Below are 17,397 nucleotides of genomic sequence, written 5' to 3'. Positions count from 1 at the left end.
TCTTCCATTTATTTTGTTCCTCTACAAGGTGGTAAGTTAACTGTGAAGAAGCACTGATCAGCTCTCTAGCTCTGGCGTTATTGGAATCTTTTGTTTGTTCCATCTTCTTTCCCAGTAGCAAACAAGTGGCTGTATGGCAAAATGCCAAGCATCCCGGTTTGTGAGTATAGTCCAGAGTGAATCAATGTCTGCAAAACCTTGTAAACGTGCTTTCTTGTTTCTCCTCTTTTCACTGCCCCTCCCTCCCATTCATTCTTTTTCTCCTTCCGCCCCCGGATTAGCAGCCAGCAACCCAGGTGGTATTCTGTCCAGGAAGGGCTCTTCAGCACCACAGCCTGGGAACAGCTCCTGCTTTCATCGACTCCAAACGTATTCTTGCCATCCGAACATTAAAGGAACAGAAAGGGGGAGCGACAAGGAGACCCCTCCCAAAGGCGTGTGTCTCTCCTTACAAGCCCCAATCCTTTCTTCAGCTTCTTCCGCGCTGAATTATAGACCAGAGAGACATTTCTCTGCCCGTGAGTTTTTTCGGTTCCACGTCTATTTAGGATCCCAAAAAGAGAGAAGGGAGGTGGCTGCTGGTTATTGTCAGATTAACAGCTGTTGCTGCTGACAAGTCTTTGAGACAGCCACATATGGAATGGGACACTGATGACTAAGCATCATCATTTAAAATAAAAAAAGGAAATTACCCACCCCTTTTCCTCTGGTGTTTCTTTCAACTCACCCCCTCCTGCCCTTGGTGAAATTGTATTGGTCAGGAGCTAAAGAAAATTAAGGGAGGGATATGGGTACAAGGGGGGAGTCTTTGCTCTCTTCACAGCTACCAAACAGGAGAGTACAAGAGGCAAGGGCCTCTTAGCTAACTACCCCTTGGTTTCTCAGAGCAGAGCTCAAGCTTCTTCCACCCTTCTACTCAAAACCAGAGCATCTTACTGAAGAAAGTGGGATTTCTCTTTCCTGTTGGATGTGAACAAAAATTTGAAAATGCCTGTCAGGAGGGGGCATGTGGCCCCTCAGAACACTTATTTGGATACAATCATCAGGAAATTTGAAGGACAAAGTAAGTAGTCTCTTGACTTTCATTCTCTGCATTTGTTCTACTTGAAGGTCAGAACTAGCATTGTAAATGGTCTATTTTTTGCCTGTCAGCACTGTTGTGAAGTGTGTGTCTGGAAATGGAAAGCTTAGTTGATGGGATATATTAAGAGTATTGCTCAATTACTTCTTGAAACTTTGTGAATGTCAGAGTAGTTTAATCCCTTCAGTATTACTATATTATTACAGTATTATATCTGTGTCCAGCAAATTTTAAAACTGTGTGTGCGTTGATATGTAAAAATCTGAAATTAATATTACTAATATTAAGACAAAAATCACCAGATTTATCAATCTTTGAATTTATCAACAAAATATAACTTTCATTAAAATAGCACTTTTTTATATAGCTTGTTCATTGGGAATTTGTGCAATGAATATTATTTACAGAGCAGAAATTCACTTGATACCATTCAAAATACAATGTTTTCCTTATTAAAAAATACTGTTATTCTGTCTGTATGAGGTATTAAGGTAAACAATGCAGCCCATATTTGTTTATTAAGTGGTAAGCATAACCAAAATTATTTCCAGTAATTATGTATAAGATTGTAGCATAAATATGTTGAAGCCTTACAACACCATAAAACATCAACTATCTGAGCATTCTGTTTACATCATGTGTTCTCGTGGTTAAAAGAAAGCAGTTTGTCCACTTCCATGCATTTTTACTAAAAATGAATTTTTGTATGCATACACACAAATAGTTTAATATTCTAGATTATATTTAGTCACATGTAATAAATATATAAATGCTGCTTTGCTGAAAGTGATAGGATACAGTCTTGCAAGCAGCAAAAGTAGCATAGTCTGTAAATGTCACTCTTGCAGTATTGTCCACAAGTGTACCTAGAGAATAAAATAATCCAAATTCCAAAAAAGTCTATATTGACATACAACCTCTGGATCGAAGAGAGGAGCCAAATATACAACCAACTTCTCAGTGAGCAGTGTCAGGCATGCCAGTATTCTCAGCTTTGTAGCTTTAAAATGAGAACAACATAAAGTTAATTCACAGGAGTGTTGCAAACCTAACAAACTGCAGAATTATTCTGACAATTTTATATGCATACTGTATTTAAATAATATTTCTATTCATAGCCTCTCCAATTGGCATAGAAATAATTTCTGCACCCATTCTAGGACAAAATAGTTGGCTGTCTGATAAAAGGCAATAGCTGTTGTTGCTTTAGATGAACATATAGGTACTTGAACTACAGTGACACTAATTACAATCATACTGATAGAATAAGTAGCTTCAGCACAAATTAGATCAATTGTGCATTTGTTTTCATTATATCTGGAGCATTACCCATGGACCAATGTTAGTTGAACTGAAAAAGCCAAAAGGAATGGACCAGATTAATGCCTGGATGGGACATCAGCAGGAAACCCCAGGCAGTGTACTGCTGCCACAGGAAATATGTAATTACCAGGAATGAAGTTCAAGGGAATCATTACTTTGTGTGACCATACTTATATTTTAACTTAAGTAGCTTGTTCCATTTTTCTACTCAAAAAGCATGAATAAAAAAGCTAAGCATATTTCAAATCAGTGTGGCTAGCTCAGGGACATTATGCAATCTATTTTACACTTGTTTTAGAATAGTTTTTAAACAAGCTGTCTCTTTCACTATACAGAAATTTTCCTTTGATATGTACTTATGTAAACCTTAACCGAGTAAGAATACTTGCCAATTTAAACAAAAAAGCCAGATTCCGTCTTTTAATTTTTATCCCTTTTTTTAAGGAATTCAAGACAGTATTTTTTAATCCATTATGTAAAGAAAACTGACTTTTGTTGACTAATATTGATGTGTATTTCAACAAGATATCTGTACTTGTATTCATTTGCATTGGGGACTGAATCCAGCATATGTGCCTTGTAGTAATTGACGTTTTCAAACAGATTACAGGGACAGCCCTGCAGACAATGTTCTCTATCATCAAAATTGCTCTCTTTGTCCCAGATGGAATCACAGCTGGAGATAAGGTCTCAAATGGACCTCTGAGATCCCATCCAAATGGAGAAATGGATGGATAAGGTCTCAAATTGAGAATTTTTAAATGCTACTTTGGAATTCCATAACTCTGGATGACAAGTAGTGAATGGCTTCTTTGAGGAGGTATTATTTTCACCCAGTCGGAAGGATATTGAATATTTTCTCCTTAATGGTCTGATGATAACGAAACTTTGGGAATTCTTAAATATAATGGCTTGTGGGGTTTTGAACAAGGGGCTATCCACATACTATTGGAAACACAAACTAATTACTTCAGTAAGTTTAATCTTTGGACTGTCCTTGAAAAGTTATTTCATGTCCCTACAAAAGCCAGGCAGCTTTAGATGGAAAAACCATTTCCGTGGATAGATGAGGGACTGAAAAGTGGCAAGGTATGAGTGGTCTAATATCACTTTAGATCTACCAAATCAAAGGGATTCTTTGGAAATTAGGAGTGGTTTTGATTTGATGAATATAAAGCTTCCGTAGAGGATTAAGGAATGCATTAAGAAGGCATTAAGGAGGTAGATAAGGAAATGAAAAAATAGCATTGGAAAAGTAGAGGGGAAATAGAAAGGAAAAAAAAGAAAGTTAGTTTAGCCCATCCTCAATATAGTTGTTCTGGCCTCTTTTAAACATGCTATAGATATTTGTTTTCCTTGAATAAATGTATAGGCATCAAGCACTTCGTAGTGGCAGAATCTTTATATAACTTGCCATTCCTGCTGCCAATCTCTCCACACAAAGCCATCCACGTTCCTACTCATCCATTCCGCTTTAAGCTCTAATTCACTGAAATATTGGAAAGCAATCTAATCCTCTCCTGGTGCCTTTGCCAGGATAATGTGGAGTTAGCCTAGCTAGTTTCTCTACAGCTGCATAATGGCAGAGGAATAGCATATTGCAATTGCTCAGGAAAAAGGTAATGACACTCAAAATAGTGTGTCCAGAAAGCACGGCTGCCTTTATGAGAACAGCAGGGATGTTCCTGCAGACGTTGAGGAGATGCATTTCTGGATGCGATGCTGGACCAATACGATGACACTTCTAGCTATCTCTTCTTCAACATTTGCACCCATTTATTTTTAAAATAGGCTTATTGAATAAACAACTCTAATGCAGAAAGACACATTTTTATTAAGTCCTATCTATCATCCATAAATCCTCTCTGTGGAGATTAAGAATCCATTCAGCAACGGGAAGTACAGCTAGAATTTCACAGGAATTTAAATATTTTAATTTTTTTATTAACCGAATCTTTCTCTCCTCACTTATTTATATTTTCAAGTACCTAGTGATTTAGTGGTTAAGGCACCAGGCTAGAAACCTAGAGACTGGGAGTTCTAGTTTCATCTTAGCATGAAACCAGCTGGGTGACTTTGGGCAAGTCACTCTCTCTTAGCCCAACTCATTTCACAGAGTTGCTGTTATAGACAAAACAGGAGTAAAAAGGAGTATTAGGAATGTTTGCCATCTTCAGTTATTTGTAAATAAAATTGGGATAAAAAAATTTAAACAAATAAAATGACGGGATATTTTTTTGTTTTTAAAATGGTTTCTTACATGCTTTTATTCTTGTTGCGCTGAGCCACCCATAAGTATAGAAAAAAGATGAGTGATCATATCAGTATAAATTAATTAATAAGATATATAAAAAAATACAGATTTCAGATAGAATAGAACAGAGCTGGAAGGGACCTTGGATGTTTTCTAGTCCTGCCTCTTGCTCAAACAGGAGAACCTATACAAGTGACTGTCCAATCTCTTATTAAAATCAATGTAAGTTTCTTAAAATTCTTAAGAATAAGATTCTTCTTAAGATCAATGTAAACTTTGCAAAGACAATCAAGAATTTCTAAGAATTCAATTAAAAGCACATAAGTGATCAATGTCCAAAATACCAAAATATCAAAAAATACCGTATTTTTTTTGCATATAAGATGCACTTTTTCCCCCCTAAAAGAGGGTGAAAATTTGGGTGCGTCTTATACACTGAATGTAGCCCTGCCTACCCGCCAGCCCTCACTCTTTTGGAGCTTTTGGAGGCTGCAAATGCAGCCTCCCAAACAGAGAGCCTCTCAAACAGCCTCCAAAAGGTCCATTTCAGAGGCTGCCTTTGCAAATGGAGCTTTTGGAGGCTACAAATGCAGCCTCTCAAAAGGAGAGCCTCTTGAGCAGAATTTTTTTCTTTTCTTATTTTCCTCCCTCCAAAATAAGGTGTGTCTTACACTCCGGAGGGTATTATACTCTGAAAAATACAGTACTTCATCATTTTAAAAAGTAAAGTTGAGTTTACTCGAGTTGACTTTTTCAATCACCAATAATGTCATGGACATATTTTTGCAGTTTTCTTGGCAATAATATAGAATTATAAATTATAAAAATTATTCAATATAAAATTAGCTGCCGCAATCTTTTTAAGGGATGCTTTTTAATTTCCTGCCCTATCCTACATATTCTTTGTATTCCCTATTCAAAGATTAACTCTTACTTTGAACTGCTTCTACTTCACTTCTAAACCAAACAAGCCCATCCAGATATTGCCAAATAATTGGGCCGCTACTGGAAAAATGCTTCTGAGCTTCTATTTGCATTTTACAGTAATTTTTAGAGCAAGGCCTTGAATGTGGGAGACTTTCCTTCTTGTGCCAATGATTCCTTTATGCATTGATTCCTGTTTCTGTATATTTTTGGTGAAAATCAGGGGAAGAAGAAAACTGCTCCTGCTGCAGATATACTTGGGACCAGAAATGCACAAATTGCTGCCACATCAGTCTTTGTGAATAGTATCTCAGATCTCTCCAAATTTGAAAGAGCACTTTCAATCTGAAAATTGTACCAATCTGCTGTAAATATTTTAATTCTAATCATATTTAATAATAATTATTTTTTTTGATATAGTGAGTCTTGCTTTTTTGATTAAATGTTTTTTGAGAAATCAAGCTATAAGCTAGCTAAATCTTGATAATGTGCCTAGTCCAAATTAGTTCCCTTCAGCCACAATCTGTTCTGATCGTATCTGAAAAAATGTATTTCCCTTGGGAAAATTGCAAGAAACACAATCACAGGCTTTCCAAAACAGAGAGATTTGAAAGCCTTATATATTCTGGGAACTGTCTACTTCTTAACTCAGAGAACATCAGAGCTAAGTTATGGGATTCTTTTCAGTGCCAGTGCTCAACTCTGGAATGTGTGAAGTGATCATAAAGAAGAGAATGACTCACAGCACAACAGGAACAGGCTACAGTGCCTTTTCCATAGCACTGTGTTATCACGACCAGAATTCACACATGTGAGGGAAAGGTTTCAAAGCAGAACCCATAAAATATTAGATGCCTGATTCAGAATGAAGAAAGAACAAGAAAGAAAGAGAGAGAGAGAGAGGGAGGGAGGGAGGGAGGGAGGGAGGGAGAGGAAGGAAGGAAGGAAGGAAGGAAGGAAGGAAGGAAGGAAGGAAGGAAGGAAGGAAGGAAGGAAACATGTTTTGCCCAATTAAAAAAATCTAATATTAACTCAAATTATTCTTTTCACTATTTTGGTAGTATCGCTTTAGGAAAGGCAATTACTCTTATTCAACCTTGGATAGAAATGGAAACAAAATATAATGAAAACTGGAAAAATTGCACTATAGATGGATGCAGTAATCTGAAATCAATTAAGGACTGTGCTAATAGCTACCTGTACTGTATCTTTCTATGACTATAAAAAACAGATGCTAATATAAAAGAGGTACTAAAACTGAATATTATATTTTCATTCAGTTGACCTCAATAGGACATTTTCAAACACATCATTTAGCAATAACACTTAGACTTAAATACCAGTCCACAGTGCTTTACAGCTCTCTCTAAGTGGTTTATAGAGTCAGCATATTGCCTCCTCATTTTACTGACCTCAGAAAGATGGAAGGCTAAGTCAGCCTTGAACTAGTCAGGATCAAACTCCTGGCAGTAGGCAGATCCAGCCTGCAAAACTGCATTCTAACCACTGCACCACCACAGCTTTTCATAATCATTTATATATTATGCCAAGGTTTATGGCATATCCTTCCTCCAAGAAACTTTCTTTTTCCCATAGTAATAGCAATAGCACTTGGACTTATATACCACTTCACAGTACTTTACAGCTCTCTCTAAACAGTTTACAGGGTCAGCATATTACCCCCAACAATCTGGCTCCTCATTTTACCTCGGAAGGATGGAAAATTGAGTCAACCTTGAATTGGTGAGAATCAAATTCCTGGAGTGAGCAGTGAGTTAGTCTCCTTCCCATACAGGTAGTCTTAATTTACCACTGGTCACTTAGTGACCATTCAAAGTTATGACAGATCTCCCTAGGAATATTTACAATCCAGTTCCAAAGTTATGAGAGCTGCCCTCTCCCATGATAATTTAACCACATTTCAGGCAGTTGATATCCAGCCCAATTCACAGCTATTTGAGCATCCCACAGTCACTTGAACATATTTACAATATTTTTGCCAAAACAGGCCTTTACTACCAGTTTTTGGCAAAACCAGCCCTTGACAAACAATTGATTTGCCTAACAATAATGGCATTTGGTTAACATCCACTAAACCAAGGGTCATAAAATCAGGTTGGTCATGTGATGAGCTAAAAAAGTGTGGGATAGATAGCATCACCACCAGATGGATTTGTAACTGGCTGGCAAACTGCACTCAACATGTAGTCCTTAATGAAACTACATCTACATGGAAGGAAGGAAGCAGTGGGGTACCACAAAGTCCCATTTTAGGCCCATAACTCTTCAACATCTTCATAAATAACTTAAATGACGGAATAGAAGAGGAACTCATCAGATTTGCAGATGATACTAAACTCGCAGGAATAGTCCACACACCCGACGATAGGCTCCAAATCCTGATAGACTTGATCACTGGGCCCTATCCAGTGGTGGGATTCAAATAATTTAACAACCGGTTCTCTGTCCTAATGATTTCTTTCAACAACCAGTTCACCAAACTGCACAGAAAGTTAACAACCGGTTCTCTTGAAGTGGTGCGAACTGGCTGAATCTCACCACTGGTCCTATCTAACAAAATGAAATTCAGTGTAGAGAAAAGTAAGGTGTTACATTTAGGCAAGAAAAACCAACGTGGCCCAATAGTAGTAACTATGAGAGGGATCTTGGAGTCCTAGTGGACAATCACTTAAATATGAATTAGCAATATGCAGCAGCAGTCAAAAAACTCAATGCAATCCTAGGTTGCATTAACATAAGGAAATAATCAGGCTCTCACAAAGTATTAGTACCACTTTATAAAGCCTTAATAAGATCACTAAGAATACTTACGATCTTATCCAGGGCGGTGCCGCGGACCGTATGGGCGTTACGGAGACCTGGTTGGGCACAGAAGGGGGCGTGCCCCTTGTTGAAATGTGCCCACTGGGTTTCCAAGCATTCCATCAGCCGAGGGCCCAGGGTAGGGGTGGGGGGGGTGGCGGTTGTTATTAGAGAGAGTCTAGAGCCGAGGGAGACCACTGTACCTCAGATTGCCGGGTGTGAATCCCTCTTTGTGAGGTGGGGTCATAGATGTCAGATGGGCTTGTTTGTCACGTACCTGGCTCCTTGTGGCGTGACAGCAGCCCTGCCCGAGCTCCTGGAGGTGCTTGCTGGAGTGGCAGTGGAGACCCCCAGACTTATAGTCATGGGGGACTTTAACTTACCATCGACCGGCATGTCATCGACAGTTGCTAGGGAGTTCACGGCTTCCATGATGGCCTTGGACCTGACTCAAGTAGTTGATGGCCCTACTCACAGGGGGGAGGGACACTGGATTTGATTTTCATCTCTGGTCAGTGGTTGAAGGATCTGGACTTGAGGGATTTAGTCATCGAACTTTTGTCATGGTCAGATCACTTCCTCCTTCGCCTGGACTTTCTGACCACCACTCAACACCGCAGGGAGACGGAACCAATACGTTGGTTCCGTCCCAGGCGCCTGATGGACCCGGAGAGGTTCCAGACGGAGCTTGGGCCGTTTCCTGAGGGTCTGGCTCACGGCACGGCTGAGGAACTTGTCGTGGCTTGGGAACAGGCCACGGTAGGGGCCTTAGACCATGTCGTGCCTTTGCGGCCTCTGACCCGGCGTAGGTCTCAACCAGCTCCCTGGTTTTCCGAGGAGCTGAGGGGGATGAAACGCTGGAGAAGATGCCTAGAGAGTTCTTGGAGGTCCAGTCATTCGGAGGATGATCGGACACTAGTTAGGTCCTATACTAGGACCTACCTAGTGGCAATGAGGGAAGCGAGACGTTGCTATGTCTCCTCCCTCATTGCGTCGGCAGATAACCGCCCGGCTGCCCTGTTTCGGGTGACTCGCTCTCTCCTTCAACAGGGGGAATGGGATGACCCGTTGCAGGGACGTGCCGAGGAGTTTAGCGGTTATCTATATGACAAAATCATTCAGCTTTGGGATGGCTTGGACCAAAATTGGGTAGATCCAGGCGAGATGTCAGAGAGCTGTCTTGTTGAGACTGTTTGGGATGAGTTTGACCCGGTGGCTCCCGAGGACATGGACAGGTTGCTGGGTAGGTTGAATGCCACCACATGTTTACTGGACCCGTGTCCCTCCTGGTTGGTGCTGGCCACACAGGAGGTGACACAAGGCTGGCTCCAGGGGATTACGAATGCTTCTTTGGTGGAGGGAGTCTTTCCGGCCGCGTTGAAAGAGACGGTGGTGAGGCCTCTCCTCAAGAAGCCTTACCTGGACCCAGCTGTTTTAGGTAATTATCGTCCGGTTTCCAACCTTCGCTTCACGGCGAAGGTTGTAGAGAGTGTGATGGCATGTCAACTGCCCCGGTACCTGGAGGAAACCGTCTATCTAGACCCATTCCAGTCCAGCTTTCGGCCCGGATACAGCACTGAGCCGGCTTTGGTGGATGATCTCTGGAGGGCCAGGGATAGGGGTTATTCCTCTGCCTTGGTCCTATTAGACCTCTCAGTGGCTTTTGATACCATCAACCATGGTATCCTGCTGCACCGGTTGGAGGGATTGGGGGTGGGAGGCACCGTCTATCGGTGGTTCTCCTCCTATCTCTCTGATCGGTCGCAGACGGTGTTGAAGGGGGGGCAGAGGTCGGCCCCGAGACGCCTCACTTGTGGGGTGCCTCAGGGGTCGATTCTCTCGCCCCTCTTGTTCAACATCTATATGAAGCCGCTGGGTGAGATCATCAGTGGTTTTGGTGTGAGGTACCAGCTGTACGCTGACGATACTCAGCTGTACTTTTCCACACCGGACCACCCCAGCGAAGCTATCAAAGTGCTGTCCCGGTGTCTGGAAGCCGTACGGGTCTGGATGGGGAGAAACAGGCTCAAGCTCAATCCCTCCAAGACGGAGTGGCTGTGGATGCCGGCATCCCGGTACAGTCAGCTGCAGCCGCGGCTGACTGTTGTGGGTGAGTCATTGGCCCCAATGGAGAGGGTGCGCAACTTGGGCATCCTCATGGATGGACGGCTGTCTTTTGAAGATCATTTGATGGCCGTCTCCAGGAGAGCTTTTTACCAGGTTCGCCTGGTTCGCCAGTTGCGCCCCTTTCTAGATCGGGATGCCCTATGCACGGTCACTCATACTCTCATGACATCCCATCTGGATTACTGCAATGCTCTCTACATGGGGCTCCCCTTGAGGAGCACCCGGAGACTCCAGGTAGTTCAGAATGCGGCTGCGCGGGTGATAGAGGGAGCCCCTCGTGGCTCCCACATAACACCTCTCCTGCGCAGACTGCACTGGCTGCCTGTGGCCTTCCGGGTGCGCTTCAAGGTTTTGGTAATGATCTTCAAAGCGCTCCATGGCATAGGGCCGGGCTACTTACGGGACCGTCTGCTGCCACCGATTGCCTTTCACCAACCCGTGCGCTCTCACAGAGAGGGACTCCTCAGGATGCCATCGGCCAGGCACTGCCGACTGGTGACGCCCAGGGGAAGGGCCTTTTCTGTGGGGGCCCCCACCCTCTGGAACGAGCTTCCCCCAGGACTTCGCCAACTTCCTGACCTTCGAACCTTCCACCGCGAGCTTAAGACACATCTATTTATTTGCGCAGGACTGGACTAGAATTTTTAAATGTTTTAAATTTTAAATCGGGTTTTAATGGGGTTTTATTATTTATATTCCTATTTTAAATATTCGGCCTTATGTAATAAGTTTTTTAAATTGGTGTTTTATTTTGTATATATATGTGTTTTATATGGCTGTAAATTGCCCTGAGTCCCTGGGGAGATAGGGCGGTATAAAAGTGCGAACAAATAAATAAATAAATAAATAAATAAATAAATAAATAAATAAATACTTAGAATACTTCATCCAGTTTTCGTCACTATATTATAAAAAAGACGTTGAGACTCTAGAAATAATACAGAGAAAAGCAACAAAGATTATTAGGGGGCTGGAAGCTAAAACATATGAAAAACAATTGCAGGAATTGGGTATGTCCAGTGTAGTGAAAAGAATTAGGGGTAACATAGCAGTGTTTCAATATTTGAAGGGCTGCCACAAAGAAGAGAGAGGGTCAACCTATTTTCCAAAGCACTAGAAGGCAAGACAAGAAACTATGTATGGAAACTAATCAAAGAGAGAAGCAATCTAGAACTAAGGAGAAATTTCCTAACAGTGAGAACAATTAGCAAACTTGCCTTTAGAAGTTGTGAGTGCTCCGTCACTGGAGGCATTTAAGAAGAGACTGGACATCCACTTGTCTGGAATAGCATAGGATCTCTGGCTTGAGTAGGGTGTTGGACTAAAAGACCTCCAAAATCCCTTCCAACTCTGCTATTCTGTTCTGTTTTATAACTCTTATGAAATACAACCATAATAGGTGTGTTGCATTATGGTTGTAAGTTGAGGGCTATCTTTAGTTTCATCCTGAGTTATAATAACCTTGTTATCAGAACAATTTTATCAAATAGACTGCGATTGGGAAATAGTGGTGACTGGCCCACAAGGTCATCAAATCTACTCCATACCAAAGTGGGGGAAAGGAGCCTGTCAGATAGTTATGAATGGAACTAATTGGGTTAAAATAGAACTACTCATATCCTAGGGCAAGGCCATTTTTCCCCGATACTAAATAATTAAATTCACAAATTTACATCTACTGCATATAAATTTGGGAAAGTCAGAAATGATTCTTGGTTATTGACCTCTATTTTCTCTTGTTTTTTAATTTTCTTTTTCATGCATGATACTAAATTTATTCAATACATGAAAGAGAGAAACAGAGGAAATTACCAGGCTAGATATTGCATATTGATAAAAACACTATTTCTGTTGAATACATCTTGCAAGTTCCAATGTAGTTTCAAATGAGGCAAATTCAATCTTCCCTTTCTAAGATTATTAGCTGTTATCCATTACAACCATTGACAACACTTGAAAAATGATGAACTTCTGTTTCATTTAAAATCAAGGGAATTACATTAATATTTTATAAAAGTCTTATATCAAGCATGACAGGTTCTCCCAAAAGTCTTTAAAAACTTTGAGAAGAAGATTTGAGATATGAATTTAACAAATCTAATTGCAAGTTTCTATGGCACCTAAATCTATGTCATCAGGCTCTATAAACCAAATCAACTATACATCAGAACAAAGTTTTTCCTGATTATATTCACCTATATCAGAAATATTGATATTTTAAATATTTCTCTCATTAACATGATATGTACACTCATTTCTTTCTATCCCTTTTTATGTGTAAATATGCCTGGGTTTCTCTCTTTTCTTCTTGATGCTGTTGTTTTAGTTCTTGTTTTTGCAAAATTCATTTTAAAATTCTGTACATTTTTAGGTTTTTTTCTTGATTATTTTCTTGCCCAATAACACAGCTATAAAAAAGAAAGAAATTGTAATCTATTCCTGTATCTCCAAACCTAGTCAAACATACTAATTAATTAAACTAAACTGGGCATTATGATTTGGCTCATAAATATGTAGTCTTTATTATTAAGACTACATTTAATTATAACATACCAGATAATCCCAAAATAGAGCATTTTATTGTTCCAAAAAAAGTTTTTATTGGTCAAAAAAAGGTTTATACAAATACATATCAGGTATGGTAAATTTTCATTTTTCTTATACATGATAAGAATTTTACTCAAAATTTTAAACACATACAACAGCCATATGGCAAGCAGGTAATACGGAGTAGCTAAGTTTACCAATCTTACATACGCAATAAAGAAGGGTCAAGAATAATCAGAATATCATACGAAAGAGAATAAGTAAAACCAACACAATACCAAATATCTTTGTCACCTCCTAGTTTTGGATCTCAGAACTCTGGGTTCAGCCTGACCCAACTCCAGGGCCGCAACAGCGGCAGCTGCCTCCGCCCCATGGTCTATAACCTCCCCTTCTTCAATTCCTGGGTCATCTAATTCCAGGAGGGCTTTGTGTTCCTCCACGTAGGCCGCGGCCTCCGCAATTGTACTAATTTTTTTCGTAATGCCCTCCCGGAAAATCATCAATCCCTCTGGCATCAGCCATCTGAAGCCTACTCCTTCTGGTACAATTTGCTTGACAAAAGTAATATTTCTTTCTCATTTCACGTACCTGTCTGGGAATCTGCCTCAGAATGGCTATCTCCTGCCCCTATAAGTCAGTGCCCCACTCCTATGTTTTCTAAGAATTTCATCTCTCGTCTCTCTTTTCACAAATTTGACATGAACCACTCTAGGAACTGCATGCGTGCGTGCATATTGTGAATTAACTCTATAAACTCGATCCACATCCCAATCCATAAAATCAACACCTCTCCCAAGAAATTCTCCCAACAGTTAGTCACAACATCTCTCAAGTCTTCTTGGTCCACTTCTTCCAAATTTTGAAACCTAAGGAAATAAGACATTTTATCCATCTGTAATCCAAGCACAGCATTGCTTGTCGTCTCCCCTCTTTTCTGCACTGCCGCATCTCACCCTCAGACCTTCCACTTTCTGCTTATTTTCTGCTGAGACTTGTTGAGTATCCTTTAAATCCTTTTGGATAGTCACAATTTCTGCTCTTATTTCATCCAGTTTCTTGTCCATATTAGATAACTTTTCCAAAATTCTCTCCATTTCTCCAGCAGTTGGTCTCTGACCTTTTGCCATTTAAAAAATTTTTCAAAGTCCTCAGGCAAGCACAGTATCCTTATAATTTCCTCCGGATCCACCAGGGGCACTCACAGGAGCAACGAGTCCAGAGTACAGTTAGTCAACCAGGAAACCGAAGGAAGTGATGTCATCAAGATTCTCATAGTGAAGGCGGAAGCTGGGCGCCACCATTGTTCCCCAGAGGAGGGGCCTCAAACCCTCCCTCCTAAATTTCTCCATCACCTCTTCTCTCCAGAGCTCCACAAAACCGGTAATCTTGTTATTTTAAGTTCTCCTCTCTCCAAAGTGATTCGTACTCCTTCCAGTCGCAGGGGAGGAAAACCCCCCCGCACTCCAGGGTACTCCACTCACGTTTGCCGATATCCCCTTCCCTTCTTCATTCCTCAATTCTTCTCCGTTCCCTGTTCACCACCAGGCTGCTGCAATTATAAATCCAAAGCCCCGGTGTCACTGGGCACAGCGGCCTAGGCGACGACCAAAATAATGGCCGCGGCCTGTGGCCTCCGAACCCCACCGAGCCTAGGACGCGCCAGCATCGGTCCCCACAGTCCTATATATCGGCTGGGAGACCCCTGGCGAGCCGTCCGTGCGGCAGGTGTCCTTTTCGGAACACCTGGCCCCTGAGGGCCTCGGCGGCGGCCGGATTCGGACACTGGAGGCAGGAGAAGCCTTCCAGACGTCCGTTGCCACCGGATACCGGAAGTCGTCTCCAAAATAGAGCATTTTAATAGCACAGTATTTTAACAGTTTATGTAACAATCAATTATACCATAAACATCAAGCAGTATCTGGTATTAATAATTACTTTTATACATCAATGTTGTTGTGCAAACATTATGGCAAAGTTACTAACACTTACTAACAGTAAGTTTTAATAAATATTCAACAGCTCTTACAAACAACACTTGTTTCAACTATTAGTATTAACAGATAATCATATTTCTCAATTTGCATTCATGAAACCAGTATGGGTTGAAGAAATCAAAATACTGAAATCCAAAATATCAGGATTTCAAAACCCAATCACACATCATTAACAGTAGAGACTTCAGGAAGCTGATCTTTGTTGAGATTACCTTAGTATCACCAAATGGGATAGAATTTCTCACATATTGATTAGTGTCTCTGGTGAGAGGATAAGATTTAATTAGTAATAAGAATGCTACTTAGTCTCTCTGTTCATAATCATTCTCATCAAAGCCAAAAAAAAGTACACCAACGTACAAAAAATAAAAATGTCAAAGATTGTAGAAAATAAGGAACATATCTTTAATAGAGATGGCTCTGTTGTCATGAAATAAGCGGCAAAACATTGTTTAAGTCCAGATATGCTTCCACACAATGTTTGGAAGCAGCTTAGACAGATACTTTCTTAATTCGCTGAACTATAAGGAGGAGGAGGAAGTACAACACAATCAGATTTATAAGATTCTATTATTACAGCCAGTCTCAATCTAGGTTTTTACTTTTCACAGGGTAAACAGAAAATATTGGGAGGAAGACAAGAAAGATAATTGCTGAAAATAGGTCTTTGAAGAAGTCTTAGTCAATCCTAACACAATGAAGACTGCCTTGCAACTGTTATAACATAATAGTTATACATCATGATAATTCAATAATTTTCTTATCTTAAATCAAGTACTCTTTCACCAAGAGGAGCTAGCTAAATGTATTTGGGAAGGCCTATCATCCATAGCATTTTCACAAAATTGGCAAATTTATCATATCCTATCTATAAATTTCATATAATTTTTTTGTTTATAGGAAATCTGCTTCAAATCTATTTTATTAAAATATTTGTCTACAATGTGGGCATAAATCCGGATGGCTAAAAGTCAAGTCTACGATAGTAGGGTTGCCTTTAAAAAACAATGAAGTAACTTGTTATATTCATAATATCTCATCACAAACAAACATTCTGCTGTTTTTCAGCATATTTCCATTGCTTTATTTTTTTGCTGTTTATGTTTTAAAAGACAAATTCAAGGGTTTTAAAAGACAAATTCCACCATGTTAAGACTCCTTCAACATTTTGCATGTATAATTTGCATACAACCCTCACTACTGTGCCTTTTTCTGGCCCATTTTGTTATTGTAGATTTTTAATTGACAAAGGGCAAAGGCTAGTGGCTTGAAAATATTCTTAATTATTACTCTTCCTTCTCCCTGTCCTTCTCCAACACTCACCATGAAAGAGAGAGAGAGAGAGAGAACACCAACAAAATATGACCACAATTTGAAAAAAGTATAAGCCTCTTTTCCCTTGCTGGGAAATTACATCTTTAAAAACAAACACATTTCAATTCAACTAGAAACCGTGTTCTTTTGGACCTGTTCAGAGAGAGAATGCAGAGCCAGAGTGATACAGTAAAATAAAATGAAGTCCCTCAATTAGTCAATACCATATCTGAGCAGCTTCTTTTCTGCTATTTTAAGAAGCACAGAATAATTTGTTTCTATTCATCCTTTTTATATTGTTCATAATTGTACAGGTCTCTATCGTGCACCCATCAAAGTTCTGCTTAATAGCTTGTTCATGGAACACTCAGTATATTTCCTCACCCCCACCCCTTTCTTTGTGTTTAACATTAATCATGAGTGTTCTCGATATAACCATTAAACACTGTATTTGAGCAGCCAGTGGTCACCCTTCAATTATTGATGTTCTTGTCTTTTAAGAAGAGTCCATGCATACCTTAATGCTCTCTTGATTAGTTCAGTGAAGGAAACAAGTAGACATTTTGGAACTACAAATCCTAACCAGAAAAGGACATGTGTCCTCATAGGTATTATAGTAATCTGGAAGCAGATGAGAGTCATGACTACAGTGTAAAAGTTCAGCAGATCCAATAAAAAAGGTAGTAAGAAGTTGTAGCTTTGGAGGCATTTATATTTTGAATATGGAAGTTCCTATAGCATCTGGGTGAGATATAAAGGAGTTAGAAGCAAAAAAGAGACTATAATGGTTTTGATTATAGACCATCTACTCTGGTGAAGGATGTTGATAATATATGGAAGAGTTCCATTAATTTCTGATCTCTTCTGCTGACAATTTTATTTTTCAAAAGATGGAAAAATAATCTATATGGTCAGCTCTTCTGGTCCTAGTACTGACAAATAAAGCAGAATTGATTGACGAACTCAAAGTGTGAAGCTTCTTAGACAAAACAGATTATGTTATGTTG

At 40.0% G+C, this 17,397-nt stretch overlaps 1 protein-coding gene across 1 annotated transcript in view; it reads left to right on the top strand.

The window, feature by feature from the left end:
• Nucleotides 1–843: 843 nt before the first annotated feature.
• KCNH6 (potassium voltage-gated channel subfamily H member 6) overlaps nt 844–17,397 on the top strand; it is a 135,291-nt gene continuing 118,737 nt past the window's right edge. Inside the window, exon 1 of the mRNA XM_058183445.1 lies at nt 844–1,063. Within this exon, the coding sequence (XP_058039428.1) occupies nt 988–1,063 (76 nt within the window). The 5' untranslated portion in view covers nt 844–987. The remainder of the gene's footprint in view (nt 1,064–17,397) is intronic.

This window comes from Ahaetulla prasina, chromosome 4, assembly GCF_028640845.1.
Source record: "Ahaetulla prasina isolate Xishuangbanna chromosome 4, ASM2864084v1, whole genome shotgun sequence".
Classification (NCBI taxonomy): domain Eukaryota; kingdom Metazoa; phylum Chordata; class Lepidosauria; order Squamata; family Colubridae; genus Ahaetulla; species Ahaetulla prasina.
This window is presented reverse-complemented; position numbering and strand designations above follow the sequence as displayed.